We start from the raw sequence: 19047 nt of genomic DNA on the forward strand, positions 1-19047 counted from the left end.
AAGCCTCAAAACAAATGCGTCTTTGGCTATACCAAAGCAACTTTTTTATATTTGTATGTGTAAAAAGTAGCCACTCTAAGTTACCAGGACAAATGCATGACTATTACCAAAAATTATAAACATACACAATCGTTTAATAAACAGTTCTCATTTATTCGAATTTCAGCATAAACATCATGTTTATACTTCTTACAAATGTGTGAGCCTAACAAAAGTTTCAAAATTATCTTCCCTAACCATTTTCCTCAGTAAACTACGTTTATTCTTTAACAAAACGCTAGGCGAATCATACTCTACCACACCTCCATCTTTCAGTATAACCACTTTGTCGCACCACAAAACCGAATTTAACTTGTGTGCTATAATAAGAACTGTACAATCTTTAAAACACTCTCGTAAAATTTTTTGAACGACTATATCAGTTTCGTGATCCAAACACGCTGTAGCTTCATCCAGTATAATGATTCGGTTTTTCTGCAATATAGCTCGGGCTAAACACAGCAGTTGTTTTTGACCAGAACTACAGCAATTTGCTATTTTAGTGTTTTCCAGTAAGTTCGGTATGAGTGGTTTTAAGTGAACTTTCTCCAAACTACTCCATATTTCTTCATCACTATGTCTGTTAAATGGGTCTAAGTTGTCACGAATGGTTCCAGCAAAAAATATTGGGTCTTCAGGAATTATCGTTAAGTGTTTCCTCAAATCGTTAATTTGAAGTAACTTAATATCTTCCTGGTCTATACGAATCACACCGTTGAAATCGTATAACCTGAACAATAGTGAAATTAAACTGCTTTTTCCTTCTCCACTTCTTCCAACAATTCCAACTTTACGAGCCCCAGTTATTTCCAAATTTATGTTAGTTAATACTTCATTGTTGTTATTGTTGTATGATAGGGAGACATTTTCGAATTTTATTTCACCCAAATGGGGCCAATCCAGGATGGCTTTCCCCGTAGTTTCTTCCGGTTCAGCGTTAGTGTACTCCATTACTCTTTCCACTGACGTCATTAAAGTTTCCAATTCCGTACACTGTGCAAACGCATATTGCAGAATGCCAGACAATGTTAAAGATTGGGATACTGCCAAGCCCACATCACCAGCTGCTTCACCTAAATGTTTAAACATGCCAATTGAGTGAATGAGTGAGGAAGTCTATTAACCTACCAGAATAAAACACAATAAACTTGAATAAAAGTCCACAAACAAAAAATTTCCCAAAAACATCCAAAAGAAAAATGAAAAATCTGCTTGTAGTAAGATTCATAAAAGTAGCAGACGTGTACAGGTCCTGGTGCTGATCGAATTCTTTCTGAACTTGACTGGTTTGCTGCGAACTTCTAATAATTGCTAATCCTTTAAGGGACGCATTTAGGTGTCCCATGATAGGGCTTCTAGTCGATGCCTCAAGTCTTCGCAAATTCCTACCAGTTGGCATGTAAAACCTCTGAATAAAATAGAGTTTCACAACCAACAAAACTCCAGGTATAAGCAACATCCAATTCACTGAAGCTATCAGAACGATTACACTGATAAAGCTGAAAAATAACTAAAAAAATTTTTTTATATTTTTTTTAGGCTTAAGTAGTACAACTTACTCGAATTAGACTGAAAACCAGAAAAGGCAATACCTCATCAATGACGTATAAGTCCTTAGCCAATCTATTAATAATATTTCCAACATAGTGATTATCAAAAAATAACATTGTAGCATTCAATATTGCTACCACTAATCGATTATGTAAATTTTTAGCAGCTTGTAAACATGCGTGTATGGTGGAATAGGTCATCGAAAGTGAAACTGTCATGGTAATTACAAGAAGAAATGAATACATTTTTAAGTAATATGATCTCGTTGCTGAAATATCTTCTAGATCTGTGGTAAGTGTTGAATTTTGTTCCTGGGGGATGGTAAGTTCAGTTTCCTGGTTAACCCTAAAATTTTACATGTTAGTATTATTCATTATACAGGGTGGCCCAGTTTCAAATGTCAATAATTCACCAATAGCCAATTAAAAAATAAGTTGACATGCATTATGTCATTTTCCTGAAAAATGCTTCCCTGAAAAAAGGAAAATACAGTCATTCAAATTTCTGTTTTAAAAATCAGTTTTTTGTCATAACTGTCAGACCATTAGAGCAATTTTAAATTATCTCTTATAGTAAATTCTGATTTGAAACTTCGTTTATGAGATAATTCAGTTATTACGTTCAAAGACCCACAACTAACCCAACCCAACTTAAAAATTGTCTTGAAAACGAAAAATTGACTTAGCAAACTTAAAAAAAATTATTTTAGCCAGTTTTCATAGTTTCCAGACAAACTGAAAGACTTTAGCTTTGAAAATTGACTTAGAAAAGATAAAAATCGATTTCAGAAGCTTAAAAATTGCGTTTGTAACCAGTTTTCATGCAAATCGGGAGACTTTCATATTAAAAATTGACTTGTAGACATAAAAAACTACTTTTTCTAGAATTTTTTACTACAAATCTATACACTTAAACCTTAAAAATTTACTTGGACACCAAAAAGTTACTCTGAATTAATGAAATGTGACATCATAAGCTTAAAATTTGCATTCGAAGTAAGTTTTTGAAATTTGAAGACAAATTTCCATATTTTGACATTAGATTCATGAAAATTGTCTTAAAAACTAACTTTTTGTGCTTTTCATTTTCTTAGAATTCTGGACTATTTTTAGTGCTTCAAAACTGCTTTTATCTTGGAGTTTCAAGACATCTTCACCAAGTTATTGACATAGCAAACTTAAAAAACAATTTTTACATTCTTCATAGACTTAAAATGGCATTTCAAACTTTGTCACTATTAAATCGACTTCTAGACACCTCAGTGCTAAAAATTCGAATATTTCTTAAAAATCTAGACTGTTTTTAGTGCTTTAAGGCTGTTTTCAGTGCCTCAAATCGAGTTTCAAGACTATCTTTACAAAGTTTTTGACTTATCAGGCCTAAAAGCCAGGTTGTACACTGTCCATAGTCTTGAAAATGTCATTTCAAGCTTCTTCACCAGTAAATTGACTTCTACACTCATAGGTGCAATAAATTGTAGCATCTCTAAGAAATTCAGACTGTTTTTAGTGCTTTTTAAGACTGAAAAATCGAGTTTAAGGCTATTTCCAAAAGTCAAGTTTCTCTTCAGTAATAAAAATAAAAAAACTTGGTACCAAATGCTACGATATTAGTCTTGAGAACTAATTTTTAGAAATGAAATAGCCCGAAAATGTAATTTACTTCTAGACTTGTTCCAGTCCAGAAAATTGAGTTGTACACCAATTAAAGTCCTGAAAATAGACTTTGGGAGTCTTTTTAGTCCTAGTAAAGTGAGTTCTAGCCCTAAAAGTCAACTTTTAGATTATTTTTAGTAGTAAAAAATAAGTTTCATGCACAATATAATCTTTGTCTTGATTTCCAGACTGTTTTTAGTTCTTGAAATCCAGTTTCAGACCCTCGGATAGCTCACCAGGATGGCAGACTGAGAAAACAAATTATAAGACTATTCCTAGTAGTAAATAGCAAGTTTTTAGACTATTCAGTACAAATTTGGACTCTCACAAGTCTTGAATGTTCAGTATTACATTATAAAATGATTTTTTTTAAGTTGAAATTTGGACTGTATCTTCCTTAGGAAACGTTTTTCAGAAAAATGACATAATGCAAGTCAACTTATTTTTTGATTGGCTATCGAATGGTGAATTATTGACCCTTAAAACTGGACCACCCTGTATATAGTGTTTTTAAAAAAAAGTCAGGGTAATTGTTAACCACAGATAGTTTGATAAATATCACAAAATCTGAAAGCAATGCTGAAACTAGTTATAAGATGGTCAAAATAAATGGAGTTAACAAATTAGCCTACTGTTTTGTAACACCCTGTAGGATATCACTTACCAAATACTTGTAATTTTTTCAATATAGGACAAAGACGATTGGGCAATAAAAAATCCTAACAACAAATACAGCATAACAGCAAAACCTCCCATAAATTTGTAGTATGTTAAGTAGTTTATCCATCGCACTTTTCCATTCTCCTTTTTTTCTTCATAAATGTTTATATTTTTCTGTGCCTTGTTTAGTGTTAGGAGGCTTTCACTCTCTGTTTCGTCATCTTCCGATTTTTCTTCAGAAATATCCACTTCTTTTATAGTCGAGTCTATAAAAATTGATTGTCTAGCTTTTCGTTCTTGAACGTTAATTTCATCATCTATAAAATACGTAATTCTTTTATCCAATCCGTGTGATTGTTCTTCCAACGTTAAGGTGCTTCCATTTTCCATGAAAACCATTCGGCTGTTTGATATGTGCGTCACCATGTGCGGATTATTAGTAACAAAGATGCAAATTTTGTTTTTTAAAAATTTGTTTAAGCAATTATGAAAAATGTGATCAGTGACATTATTATCCAGACTGGAAAAGCAGTTATCCAGTAAATAGATGTCCTTATCTCTGTATATGGCTCTAGCTAGTGTAATTCTAGCTTGCTGGCCTTTACTCAAGTTCAATCCATTATCACCAACCACACTATTATCCAGATGCTCAAATCTGTTAATGTCATAAGTTAAGGCACACACTCTAAGAACTTCTTGGTATCTCTGTGAGTCATACGACTCCCCAAACAGGATGTTTTGTTTAATTGTACCTGGAAACAACCAAGGTTCTTCCGGTGCATAAGACATTGTCCCAACGACTTCCATTTCACCCCCAATTATAGCAAACTCTCCCAAAATGGTTTTGAGTAGTACACTTTTTCCACTGCCCAAATTTCCAGTTACCAATACCTGTCCACTGTTTAAAGAAAGCGAAACTGATCGAAGGATTTCTTTCCGTCTAATAGCAACTTTAACTTTGTTTAGATAAATTTTGGGTGATACATTTGAGGAGAGATGTTGAATATGTACTTCTTCAGCATCGAGAAATGATTGAATTCTTTTAAAGGCAGCCAGAAGATCAGCAAAGTTGCAAATACCTAAAAAGATAAGTTTTTAAGAAAAGAGAAAAATGCTTTTACTGAAGAAAGCGTTGTTTCTCATTTTTTGACAAGCAACTATTTTAGGAACTTACCCATAGGAATTGCCCCTTTAACAGGCATAGTCAAAACTTGCAGACACTGTTGAACATAGTAAAATATTTCCGCTTTCATGACTTGACCATCAGAAATACAGCTTACTATTAGAATATACAATACAATATTGATTGAGAAAGCTCCAAACCATTCTATTGAAGACTTTAAATAGTAAACAATGGCCAGGTTTTTTGTTTCTAACCTACGAATAGTACAACATATAAATGGAAATAAATCAATCAATTAATTACAGTCGTGCTTCGTTGATACGTCTTTCAAAATACTTCTGCCAGCAGTACATTTTGATGGTTTTTATGCAGCTCAATGCCTCTTGAGTTAACTTGAATCGGTCGTCAGTTTTTCGTGCAGTTTTCAATCTCATTTTGGTCACCACTTTTCCTAAGAATACTGAAAAAGTAAAATGAGAGATTAGTTATACAGCATAGACAAAAGGTGCACTTAAGGTCTAAATATTTAATTATACCATAAGCATATACAGTGTGTCTTACTTATAGTAGTTTTACGACAGCTTTGTGGATTTGTTAATAAATAACCAATTAGAAAATTGACGCTCATGTTCGAGTTATGCTCGGCTGAGTGGCTTTTAAAAGTAAGTAATAAAAAGACGTTTGATGACGTAAAAAATAATAAAAATACTAAATCAATTCTACAAACCTTAAAAGAAATATATGTGAAAAAATTGGTTTTACGTAAAAAGTAGAAAACTGTTGGGCTGAATGAAGAAAACATTGAGTCATCTTCACCCAGAAGAGAACAGAGAGACCAAATCATTTTTATGGCTTACCTTGAACAGGAAGAACAAGCACCATCACCAGAAGGGCTGGTAAGGCAGCTACCCCAACCCTATCATATAGCAAATATGCAACAACTAACAAGTGTAAAATTCCTATTATCATATCTTTAAGAAATGTCAATGCAGCGTCTATGGCAAAAACATCCTTTGATATTAGGGTTATGGTTTTGCCTAAAATCTAAAAAACCTTTTGACCTCGTTTCATCATTATTGAGTCACCATTTACCAATCGAAATGTTTTCAAAAACGTCTGGTCTTAATCTTAAAGCCTTCCGGTATATTAAAGAACATACAGCGGTACGTATTTTCAATGAGTACTCCGATACCATCTGGGCCAAATTATGTGTATACAGTACGTTAACCACCAGAAGGCCACTAATTAATACAGCATACACCAACGGGCCATAGATTTTGTATGCAGAATGTGCGGAGCCAGTTGATTGATAGTAGGCAACAAATTTGGAAATTGCTTTAGGTTGTAGTATGCTGGTTTTGATGGAATTTTAGAGTAGGTACATTACAAAAATTTGAACTTACAGAAAAATAGTTCCTACTACGAGCTGGATTGCTGTGTAAGTCATATAAGTTCTACCAAAACATTTTAGGAGTGTTTTCCATAACTTAGTATTATTTTTGCTATCAAAATTCCATTGGGCTTCAAGTGTGTTACCTAATGTATTAGCTTCAAATTCCGGTAACACTTTGTATACGTCTTTTTCCTCCAAACCACGTTTTTTATTTCCTTTTCGTAGTATTTTATAATTATAACTAAAACATTATAAAACATATTGTTGCAATTGTTGTGTGCAAATTACTTACAAAAATGTCAATCTAGATAACCAATTAGCTTCTTCCCTTGGATTTGTATCCCTTATTGGTTGTGTAGACTTCTCCATTTTAATAATATTTACAAGCTGCTAACCACAAAAAATCACATTTTAACAATATAATAAACAAATTGGAACTGAATAAATTTCAAATAATGTAAACAGTAGTGGTTTTACTTAATCGATAGCCAACTGATAAATGAAAACCTGTTCAGTATTCGAGAAATATACGATACGATACTTATACGAATAAGTAAACGAGGACAATTAATCAGTAATTTTACGACTCTTACCAGAGTTTATCAAAGGTTAGTCAACAATTATTATAACAAGGTTCAAAATCGTAACGAGAGAGTACTTTATAGTGATAAGTTTGATTAATAAAATTTTTATATACAGGATGTCTTACACTAACTTCTGTTTTCAAATTTTTGTGTTTTTGTTGCAAATAAAAAATTGGATGCAAATATGTTTTGTTAGAGTACTGCCATCACTGTTACGGAAATGGGTTTTCCTTACCCTAAAACTCTAGAAGTCCAAAATAAATTAAACAAAATTGTTTGTACAGTAGCAATATATTTTTTCACAAAAATATTATAATAACAAACTCAGGCAACTCTAGCGTAACTCTCTCCTTTGACCATCTTAGTCAAAAACCCATTTGGATTCTCTAAAAGAACATCAGGCTTGTCAAACTCCGCAATTTTTCCAGCATCAAGCACCAAAATTTGATCGCAATTCATTACAGAGTTCAGTCTATGCGCTATAATAATTACTGTACATTTTTCAAAGCTTTGCTCGACAGTTTTCTGAAGCAATTTATCGGTTTCTGGATCTAGATTGGCTGTAGCTTCGTCCAAAACAATAATTTTGTTCTTTTGAACTAGAGCTCTTGCCAGGCAAAGCAATTGCCTTTGTCCGGAACTGTAGCTAGAGTTCAGGTCGTCAATTTCTACGTTCAAGTCCTGGACAACTGCTTTCATGTGGACTTTTTCTAGTGCTGTCCAGATTTCCAAGTCCGTGTATTTGTTCAAAGGATCAATGTTGCTTCTGATTGTACCGACGAATAGAATAGGGTCCTGGGGGATAATACTAATTCTTCCTCTCAAGTAGTTAAGGGATAAAGTGGAGATGTCTTGATCGTCAATGATGATTTCTCCTTGATAATCGTACAGTCTGAATAATGTGGATATAATGGATGATTTTCCTGCACCAGTTCTACCAACAATCCCAATTTTACTCCCACCAACAATATGTAAATTGATGTTATCAAGAACTGAATGGCCATCTGATTTGTAGGTTAGAGAAAGGTTTTTGAATACTATTGTTCCAATTTTAGGCCAGTTTGCTGGTTCCTGTCCGGTGTTAGGAGATTCAGTTTCTACGTCTGTGTATTCTCCAACACGTTCCACTGAAGTCATCGTATTTTCAACTTCCGTCGTTTGTTTTATAGCAAACTGTAATTGTCCTGAAAGTAGCAGAGCTTGAGACAGCGCCAACCCTACATCACCAGCTTTAGCATCTAAAACAACATATTTCTCTATACACAATGATGTTAATATTACTGTGTTATTAACCTTGTGGAAATATTAAAAACTTCATGATTAAACCAGATAAGTATAAAGTCCCAAACATATCCAGTGTAAATATGAAGAACCTGGAAGTACTTTGATTCATGTAGTAAGTGGAAGTGAATAGGTCTTGGTGCTTATCAAACTCATTCCGTAATTTGTTTTGCTGGCCTGCAGCTCTTACCACCGCCAAACCTTCTAAAGTAGAGTTTAAGTATCCAATGATGGGACTTCGAGCTGAAATTCAAAAATTTCTAACAACCTGTTATTTGATGTGGCTCATTATTTACTTGCAGCTTCAAGTCTTCTTAAACTACGTCCAGTTGATATGTACAACTTCCGAACAAAGTAAAACTTTATTAGCAAAAGTGCAGCCGGAATATAGAACAGATAGTTCACAGATCCTACAGCAATTAACACTCCCACTATGTTAAATATAGACTGAAAGTTACACAAAAATTTTAATTTATTCAATTAGTAACATGTAATTAGCTATACCCTCCAGCAGTCAAACAACAAATAAGGCATATGTTCATCCATAACGTGGAAATCCTTAGACAACCTGTTAATAATATTACCGATAAAATGATCATCAAAAAAGGTCATGTAGGCATTTAACATGCCTTTAACCATCGCTTTGTGTAATTTTTTAGCCGCGTTCATGCAACAAAATAAGGTTGAAAACGATCTTACGAAAAAAAGCCCAATAATTCCCAACATGAGAAACGAATAAATGTTCAAGTAGTATTCCCTACGTTTTATGGCAACGGCAACTTCTGTTATATTAGTTTGGTTTTGTTTAGTCATTTTAGTGATACTCGATTCCAAGTTGACCCTGCAAAACGACAGTTAGTAACAGACAATGCAATTGGTACAAGAACCCACCATTTACTCAATAATTTGTCCGAGTATGTAAGACAAAATTGTGAAAACACAAACACTGCAAATAAGTAAAGCAAAACGAAGAATCCTCCTAAGAAACGGTAATAACGCAAATAGTTTTTCCATGCTACTTTTCCTTCACTTTTGTCTTCGTGATATAAGTTTTGATTATTGTCATCAGTTAAGTTTTCCAACAAAGCATCAGTTTCATTAAATTCATCATCTACATTATCAATTACACTAATTTTGGACAGTCTCTTCTTTACCAAATCGTCTTGGTCATCATCAATAAACCAGGTTATTCTTTTATCCAGAGCATCTCGTTGCTGGTCTAAACTTAAGGTGGCTCCATCTTCAATAAACAAAATATTGCTAGATGGGACAGCCTTGATATGATTCAAATTATTAGTGACAAAAAGACAAATTTTGTCTTTTAGAAATCCTCGGATGCACTCGTTAAAAATATGTTTATTAACGTGATTGTCTAATGAAGACAGACAGTCGTCGAGTAAATAAATATCACTATCCTTGTAGATCGCTCTTGCCAAGTTTATTCTAGCCTGCTGACCTTTACTAAGATTAAAACCTTTATCTCCCACAATAGTTTGATCCAGCTTCTCAAATTTGTTAATATCATAAGTAAGGGCGCAAACATTCAGCACTTCTTGATATCTATGCTCATCGTAAGGCTGTCCGAAAAGTATGTTCTGTCTAATTGTTGAAGGAAACAGCCAAGGATCTTCAGTGGCATACGAGAAGGTTCCATGAGTGATTAAATCGCCCGCAGCAATTGGGTATTCACCCAGAATGGTTTTCAACAAAGCACTTTTTCCACTTCCTATATTTCCGGCAATTAAAAGCAAACCTTTGTCAATATTTAGGGAGACAGATTGTAAAACTTGTTTGCCATTGATAAGCACTTTTACTTGGTTGAGATGCAGGCTTGGATGTGAAAGTTCGACTGGTGATTGAGCACTTCGAGTTTCTTCAGCATCTAAAATTTAATTCAGTATCACTAGATTTGTATAAATATGATCTAACATACCTAAAAACGCTTGTACTCGTCCGAGAGACGCTAACATATCAGCTGTCTGAGTAATTCCTAAAGGAATAAACATTGCTATGGACATTTTAATGGCCCCTAGGCAAGTCTGAACATAATATACAGTTTCAGCATCCACTGTATAACCTCTGGCAATGTAAGACACCAACAAGAAGTAGAATGCCAAGTTAATACTTGTGCTTCCCAATATTACAATGAGAGCCTTTAAATAGTATACCATTTTGATCTTATTGGTTTCCTTTCTGGAGAAATTTTATTAATAGCTGGTGTAGTTAATGTATTTTTTTTAAATAACGTACATTCTAGCTTGATGGATGAGTTTCTCGAAATAGTTTTGCCATGTGTACATTTTAATAATTTTAATGGCACTCAAAGCCTGCTGGAGTAACTTGAACCTTTCGTCAGTTTTCTTTGCTGACTTTATCCGACATTTAGCAGTTAATTTTCCAATAAACACTGAAATACACAATCAAAAGATGGTAATAATATACCCAAACAACTTACTTTGAAGTGGCATTATAAAAGTAATAAACCCCACAGCGGGAAGTGCTGAATATCCCACCTTATCATAAAGAATATAGCTCACAACCCCCAATTGCAAAAATCCTATAATCATATCCTTGAAATAAGTTAAACCAGAGTCTATAGCAAAAACATCTTTTGATAACAACGTCACAATCTTCCCTGCATAAATGTATTAAACAACCTGGACAATACGTTTGTAATACTACACAAACCTATTGAACATTCAGCAAAAGCCGTAGGGCTAATTGTCAAAGCTTTCCTGTAAAGTAGAGAGCAAACGGCTGTTCTTACTTTAATACAGTATTCCACTATAAACTGTTGAAAATTATTGTTGTACAGAGTGTTTAGCAAATTGAGCGCAATTAAAATTCCTGCATAACGATACGCGTCTTTTCTAGTCAAATTTTTCTGTTCCGGCTCAAAATATGCTACAAACCGAGACAAAATTTTAGGTGTAAGTAGCCTGAAACATCTTTTGTTAATAAGTATCTAAATGTGGTCAAAGGGTTACCAACAAAAAACATGTTCCTAGAGTAAGCTGCACTAAAGAGTAAAACAAGTAAGTCCATCCAAAACATCTGACCAAACATTTAGTGATGGAAGCTTTTTTACTTTTTTCTTTGGAGTTCTTCCAGCTTTTTTCTAGTTTATTCCCCAATCGCTCTGCTTCATAGTCTGGGAGAACTTTATAAATATCCTTCTCTCCAATATCGTGTTTTTTACCTTGTTTAATAAGTGGAAAATTATAGCTGAAAAAAAATGTCTGTAAATAAATTATTATGAAACACACTTCAAAACCCACAAAAATGTTAAAACCGATAGAAATCCAGCATTTTGCCGTGGATTGACTCGTTTGTCCCATTTTGTACTACCGTAATCCATTTTCAAGACATTGAACTACACTGTAACCTAAAACAGTAATTATTGTACGTTTTCTATATTCGTAAAGATAAAATCCAGACAAGAGTGCTTGATGTAATATGTAATCCAATTAATCAATTGCCAGGTGTTTGATATACTTACACTTGAAACTGAATTTTTGACCACAACTAGGATAATAAAAGGTTTTTTGATTTACGTAAGTGTTTAGTATCACTATTCACTTTGATGCGTGTAACACTAATTACATATCATTTTATATAAAAAAGTGTTCTATTATGATAAAATCTTTCACACAAACAACCAGTCCAGCAAACATTTTTTGATTCGTTAGCTTTTTTTTGCCACTATTTTTCAGTTTTGTTAGTTCTTTAGGATTTTAGGTGTTGCATGCTCTAATATGTTATTCTATCCATGCTCTCTGAAACTTTGATTTCAAGTTAGTCACAATATATAAATAATTGAAAAAAGAAAGTTATTATATTAGCTGTTACATTCTTATAGTTTCAAAATAAAGTTTTTTCTTGTATTTTTATAGTATTGTAAGTTTTTAGTATTTCCTACCCGTAGATAATGATGATGTCATAAAACTTAGTTTCAAATTATCGCAACCTTCGTTGGACGATCAATGATCTTGCAGATGAACTGATATGACTATATAAGCATATATCTAGAAAATATTGTCAGATTTTAGTTTCAAAACACGTGCACTAGGTTAAAGCAGTTTTCATTTTTTTTTTTCTAGAAATGATAATGTGGAAATGGAAGATTCTTTGACTTTTAAGCCTAAAAATTATCCTAAATTGGAATTGCAACCTTTTCGTTTTTGAGATACAAAGCCACCCTTTTTGTTAATAAAACTGTAAGGCTTGCAATACTACTTATTTAAATTTAGAGTTCAGTTTGCAACATAATCCTTATTTAAGAAGATTATGTTACAACTAAATTAAAACAAAAAGAATAATTAACTAAAAAAGAATGATAATATATTCATAATTTTCAAATAGTCTGACAATTTGAATTAAAAATAAAACCAACACTCCAAATACTTAAAGAATATTTATTTTGATGTAATTTATGTTTTAATAATAATCTAAGAAAACCAGTACTCACCAATTGTATATACGAGACTAGATTTAAAAACATCAAAAATTCCGTTATAATGCTTACAAGGTTTTAATTCATAAAAAAGCTAAATTAAATAGGTTTCTAGTATAAAAATACTGATTCAGTGTTCAGTCATAATAGCAACTTGAATAAACTGCCTACAATGACGCAAAAACGAGTAAAAATTTTAATACAATATCATACAAGTTTATAAAATATTAAGTCCACCTGAATCACGCACCATTTGATAGAACAAACCACCGTGGTCTTGTAATAAATTACTGGGTTTGTCAAATTGCACAATTTTACCATCCTCAACCACTAAAATTTTATCGGCTACTTGGAATGAATGAAGTCGGTGAGCAATCGTCAAAACTGTACAATCAGCAAAGTAGTCTTGAATAGTCAATTGAATAAGTGTATCAGTTTCTGCATCTATGTTGGCAGTAGCCTCGTCCAAGATAACAATTTTGTTTTTGCATATCAGTGCTCTGGCAAGACATAACAGTTGTCTTTGTCCAGAACTGTAACTTTTACCGTGATCCTTTATTGGTTGAGTTAGATCTTTAATCAGTTTCTTCATTTGCACTTTCTCCAAAGCTGACCAAATTTCAGAGTCTGAGTATTTATTCAAAGGATCTATATTGGAGCGAATAGTACCAGTGAATAACACCGGATCTTGGGGAATAATACCTATGTTTGACCGCAAATAGTCTAGCTCCAAGTTCTTAATATCAATAGAATCAATTGTGATTGTACCCTCATAGTCATACAATCTGAACAGAGTGGATATGATTGAAGTCTTTCCAGCTCCAGTGCGACCAACGATACCAATTTTGCTTTTCCCTTCAATGTTAAAGCTAACATCTTTCAACACTTTCTCACCAGTAGTCTCGTATACCAAGCAAACGTTTTTAAAGCATATACTGCCAGTTTTAGGCCACCAAGACAGGTCTTTTGCACTTTTGCCTTTCTTGACTTCTCTCTCCGCTTCCGAGTATTCCAACACTCGTTCCACGGCAGTCATGTTATTCTCCATTTCAGCTGTTTGACGAACAGCCCATTGTAACAGCCCCGCAAAGCTCAACGCTTGACCTACAGCCAATCCAACATCCCCACCAGCTACATTCTTAGAGAAAACAGCCAATATGAGAATGATGCTAGCAGAGAATAGAACAGCAGTCATGTCCAGTGCGAAAGCAAAAGTACGTTGCGTGGAAGCACTCATGTAGTATGAAGAAGTGAAGAAGTCTTGATGACGATCAAATTCGCTTTTCAAGATTCTCTCTTCTTTGCAAGCGTGCACTACAGTCAGTCCTTCTAATGAAGCGTTTATATAGCCAATCATCGGGCTTCTAGCTAAAAGTTTTGTTTATTTATCATGTTAATAGAGTATTGAATATTTTTAGACTCATCACTCACCAGCAGCTTCCAGCCTTTTCAGACTTCTTCCAGTAGGAATATAGTACCTCCGAATATAGTACAGGAATATAAAAAGAACTAACAGCGGGCCAGCAAAGTAATAATTTACAGAGAGAATTAAAACAACCGAAGCAGCTACTTGGAAGAAAAGCTGAAAAATCAGTTCTAGTAAGAAAACCACAGTTCCAAGTTGAAGACTTACCCTAAAATTCTCGTACACCACGTAGGGTATAACTTCATCTATTGTGTGAAAATCCTTGGAAACTCTATTCAAATATTTCCTACGAGATGATCATCAAAGAAAACCATAGAAGCATTTAAAACTCCCGCTATCAAAACACTGTGCAACTTTCTACCAGCTTTTGTGCAAAAGTAAAAATTGGAGAAAGAGCGCACAAAAGTGAGTAATGATCCCACTATTACCATAGCAGAATACAGCTTCAAGGTGTGGTTTCGTTGTTGTAATGTTTCTGTATATTTTGTGGTATTAGTCTCGTTAGATGCTATCAAGTTAGCTAGTGCAGGTTCGACCTTAACCCTAAAAACGCATAATTATGATACGATTATTCAGTTTTGTACGGTGGCTCTGAAGTGCCATGCAGTCTTTGACGTTAGCAGATAGTTTCTGCCAATACTAGATAGTTTTTGATAAATATGAGATAGTTTATTACAATGTCACATAATTTTTTGCAATGCCGATAGTTTCAGGCACTGACCGATAGCTTCTGCCAATGCCAGATAGTTTTTGCCAAAGACAGATTGCTTCTGGCAAAATACATTTTTAAAAAGTGTCGGATAATTTCTTGCAATGCCAAACAATTTCTGGTATCGCCAGATAGTTTCTGACAATAGTTCTTGGCATGTTGTCACTTTATCTGAAAAAATACTCAAATTTTGGAGGTTTTTGGAACACCAACATACATCTGAAAAAAGTAACACTGAACATCCTTTCTTGCTTGCTATTATAACATTGCTAGAAACTATCTGGCAATAAATTACAGGGTCTCTCAGAGCCACCGTAGTTTTGACTGCCCTACCAACTACTCAATAATTTTTCCGAATAACCCAAAGCCATCTGACATACAGCAAAAATAATTGTAGTGTATAGCAGAATGGCAATTCCACCAGTATATCTGTAGTATGCCACATAGTTTTTCCACAAAACGCTACCAATCTTGTTGTCTTCGTGATGTAGATTACGCTTAGGTTCGGTGAATTCTTTGCGTTTTAGTAACGATTTGTCTTCGTAATTTTCGTTATCTTCATCGCTATCTGAGTCCATGATCTCATTTTCTAAAACAAATTCAATACTTAAATATTTAAAAAACAAAAATCTTTAATTGCCGGCACCTTCATCAATAAAATATGTGATCCGTTTATCTAGAGACTGGTTTTGTTCATCCAACGTTTTGGTGGATCCATCTTCCATGTACAGAACCTTTCCACTAGGCATTAGTTTTATGTTGTTCATATTATTGTTAATAAGAATTACTATTTTGCCTTTTAAAAATCCCAGAATGCATTCTTTAAATATGTGATTGTTTACCTGAAAATTTGGTTTGAATAATTTTTTTTTAAGAAAATTGTACTTACATGACCATCTAGGGCGGACAAACAATCATCTAGTAAATAGATATCGCTTTTCCTATACACTGCTCTGGCTAAACAAATTCTGGCTTGTTGTCCTTTACTCAAATTGACTCCTTTATCCCCCACTACAGTGTTATCAATATTTTTGAAATGGTTGAGATCCTGAGTCAAAGCACATACTCTCAAAACTTCATGGTATCTCTTCTCTTCGTACGGTTGCCCGAACAAAATGTTCTGCTTGATAGTAGACGGCCAAAGCCAAGGTTCTTCAGGCGCATAAGATATGGAACCTCGAACAATAATCTGGCCTGATGTTATTGGGTACTCTCTTAGAATGACTTTCAGTAGAGTACTTTTGCCACTACCAATGTTTCCAGAAACTATTCATACCATACACATTATTTGGTGTAAATTAATAATAACTGTATTAATAACCTATTAAAACGCCTTCATTGTGATTCAAGGAAACGCTCTTCAATATTTCCTGTCCATGTATCGATGCAGACACTTTATCTAAGAAAACTTGAGGATCAATAACAGGCTTTTCCAGGCTACTGAAAGGACTATATTCCGGTGCGTTCAAGAATTGATAAAACCTTTTCATAGCTGCCCATAAATCTGCCATACTACTGATACCCAAAGGAATGGAAACAGTGATGCAGGAACGTAAGCTTAGGAAGGACTGCTGAACAAAAAACACTGTTTCAGCAGTAACGGTTTCTCCAGTAAATGTGTAGGTAATGATTAACAGGAAAAATGCTAATTTTATGGTTAAACCTGCGAGAGCTAGTATTGTTGCTTTTAAGTAGTAAATTACTTTCAACTTTTGAGTTTCTTTCCTAAAATTATGTAAAGTTATTAACATTTCACGGAAAGTGATCTGCATGTTACATTCTGGTTTGGTTGATAATCATTTCAAAAAACGGTTCCCAAGTATACATTTTAATGATTTTAATTGCATTTAAAGCTTCTTTAGTCAGTTCAATTCGCTGTTCCGCTAGTTTAGAGGATATCAGTCTGATTAAGGAAAACTTTCTTCCCAAGTAAGCTGTAAGCTAGCAAGTTAATAAACCTTACGGACACATTATACCTACTTACTTTGAATTGGTACAACCATAATAAAAAACCCAATCCCTACAAATATTGGGATTCCAATCCTATTATACACCATTATAGTAACAATGATAATCTGAACCACTCCAGTCCAAATATCATTGGCAAACATCACAGCACTATCAATGTAATACACATCTTTGGTGATTAACGTGACCACTTTTCCTGTAGAATAATCTGAGGGAGCATCTGCGCTTAGTTTTAGAGCTTTCCTATAAATAACGGAGCACAGAGCCGTTCTGATTCTGACAGAGAATTCCATAATTAGTTGCTGGTAATTGTGATTATATACGGTGTTTATTATGGTCAAAAATATAAGTGCAAAGGCATAACCGTAAGCTGCGGTTTTGGTCACATTCGTTTGGTCAGACTTAAAATATGCAACAAATTTCGAGAATATTTTCGGCTGTAGCACACTAAAATCGTAGTTTTTTTCATTCTGTTAAACGCAACAGTTAACAACTTACCTGTAAGCTATGCGCATTACCAATTGTGCACAACCCAAACCGCAGTAGTACCAACCAAACTTCTTCACTAAACAACGAAATACTGATACTTCAGGGGTGTTCAAAGTTGGTATCAGTGGTCTTTTAACAGGCTTAGCACTTTTAGTTTTAGCGTTTGATGCTCCATTCCAGATGGCCTCCAAACCGTTGCCCAAATTTTCGGATTCAAATTTTGGTAAAATCTTGTAAACATCTTTTTCTTGTAAGTCTCGTTGTTTACCCTTTTTTAATATCGGAGCTGTAAAGCTGCAATAATGCATGTAAATTAGAATGTATGTACATGATTAGCTTGATTTTATCTAATAAACAGATTTCTGAAGGAGAGTTAAATTTTAAAAAAAACACAACAGTCTATTTTGTCACGTATTGAAATTAAACCAATAATGTAAAGATAAAAATTATAGACTGTAAATCATAAAATACAAATAGGTGTGTCTAAATATGTAATCTTGGTAATTTACTCGCATTCTGAGGATATTAATAGTCATTGCATCAGTTATAGTAAGTCAAATTAATAAAATTTATTAATCTTATCTACCGGAAAACTCATCCCTTGATATAACATTTGTTTTTTTAAAATTCGTACCATTGATGTTTATAGTAATTCCGACTAAAGCACGCTACGGATATATTATTAAATCTACCTTATTTACATTTAAAGTGATGTAATAATGCAATTTTAACGTAATTACTTACCAAAAGAATATAATGGAAAGAAAGGAAGCTCCTTCTCTAGGATTTCGAGATCTTTCGGTTCGTTCGCCCTGGTCCATAATTAAAATTAATAACGCCAAAACCCGGCCCTTGTATTTACACTAGTTTCCCACCAGAAACTGAAATATTCGTAGATAAGTCATGGATGAACCTTATCAACTGAATTCGATTTGTTGCCAACACGATTTGAAGGTAAAATGCGATTTTTAATTAAGTAGATACCGATAGCAGAATTTTGTTTACGAAACGTATTAATTTGTTGTCTGAAATAATTTTAACTGATGATCGAGCTGTAGAAATTAATAACGGCTTTATTATGTAAAAAAAGTGTTTACATTAATGATCTTTGTGATATTTACTCAGATTAATGCAAGATTTATCACGTTAATTACCAAATGTAAATATGAAAACTAGCAGACTGTTATTAAGTAAAGCACCATGAAAACTCTAGTAAATAAGTGCAGTGTAACAATTCTAAACTGATTTAATAATTCACTGAAATTGCGGTAATGCTTTTATCAACAATTATTACACATTTATTTTAGTCTTTTTCAGATTATGTATGGGTTTTTTTCAATAATGATTATTCTTTCTAGTTAGTGATTAAGCGGATTTTCACATCAAATTAAAAACATACAAACATGGTTAATTACTTAAATTTGCTTGGTACTTTTTTACCCGACTTTCTTCTTTCCTCTTTGTGCGTAAGCGTTTCTGTAGATTAAGAAAGTTAGTGCTCAGACTACTTTGGAACATGTAATAATCTAAATTTGAGATAAACAAACTGTATTGAGTATAAGTTCTGAACTGATTTATTGAGTTGCTACTGGTATTTACTGGTCAACAATACCGACAAAACTACATATTATGCGTCAAACATGTGACTATAGTTACATAATACCTATGCTAGTATGATAAATATACACTACACAATTCATTATGTGTATTCCAAAT

The 19047-nt window shown here is 33.6% G+C and overlaps 3 protein-coding genes across 4 annotated transcripts; all 3 read right to left on the reverse strand.

Moving 5' to 3' along the window:
• Positions 1 to 132: 132 nt before the first annotated feature.
• Positions 133 to 7003, reverse strand: LOC145727699 (ATP-binding cassette sub-family C member 4-like). Of its 2 annotated transcripts, XM_081977502.1 has the most exons (10): positions 6714 to 7003; positions 6432 to 6662; positions 6121 to 6380; positions 5886 to 6065; positions 5332 to 5488; positions 5080 to 5282; positions 3910 to 4984; positions 1599 to 1935; positions 1168 to 1549; positions 133 to 1112 (listed from the first exon to the last, which is right to left on the reverse strand). In XM_081977502.1, exons 1-10 carry the CDS (start codon positions 6788 to 6790, stop codon positions 190 to 192), a joined length of 3825 nt encoding a protein of 1274 aa, XP_081833628.1. In that variant the 5' UTR covers positions 6791 to 7003; the 3' UTR covers positions 133 to 189. The 2 variants fall into 2 exon arrangements, with proteins under 2 accessions (XP_081833628.1, XP_081833629.1); XM_081977503.1 differs by lacking the exons at positions 6432 to 6662; positions 6714 to 7003 and having other exon boundaries at positions 5886 to 6072; positions 6121 to 6262.
• A 274-nt stretch (positions 7004 to 7277) lies between these two features.
• LOC145727700 (ATP-binding cassette sub-family C member 4-like) lies at positions 7278 to 11719 on the reverse strand. The gene is made up of 11 exons (XM_081977504.1): positions 11565 to 11719; positions 11278 to 11511; positions 10975 to 11225; positions 10742 to 10921; positions 10537 to 10693; positions 10220 to 10479; positions 9178 to 10168; positions 8791 to 9127; positions 8583 to 8733; positions 8299 to 8529; positions 7278 to 8243 (listed from the first exon to the last, which is right to left on the reverse strand). Exons 1-11 carry the CDS (start codon positions 11642 to 11644, stop codon positions 7330 to 7332), a joined length of 3786 nt encoding a protein of 1261 aa, XP_081833630.1. The 5' UTR covers positions 11645 to 11719; the 3' UTR covers positions 7278 to 7329.
• Positions 11720 to 12681: 962 nt separating this feature from the next.
• Positions 12682 to 18502, reverse strand: LOC145728103 (ATP-binding cassette sub-family C member 4-like). The gene is given in 12 exon segments (XM_081978101.1): positions 12682 to 14107; positions 14171 to 14321; positions 14373 to 14443; positions 14446 to 14708; positions 15208 to 15463; positions 15521 to 15716; positions 15764 to 16140; positions 16196 to 16599; positions 16652 to 16808; positions 16859 to 17289; positions 17341 to 17625; positions 18076 to 18502. Coding segments are annotated over 12 exon segments (3819 nt in total). The 5' UTR covers positions 18153 to 18502; the 3' UTR covers positions 12682 to 12956.
• Positions 18503 to 19047: the final 545 nt, after the last annotated feature.

Source organism: Ips typographus, linkage group LG4 (genome assembly GCF_016097725.1).
Source record: "Ips typographus isolate SLU linkage group LG4, UJ_Ityp_2.0, whole genome shotgun sequence".
NCBI lineage: Eukaryota > Metazoa > Arthropoda > Insecta > Coleoptera > Curculionidae > Ips > Ips typographus.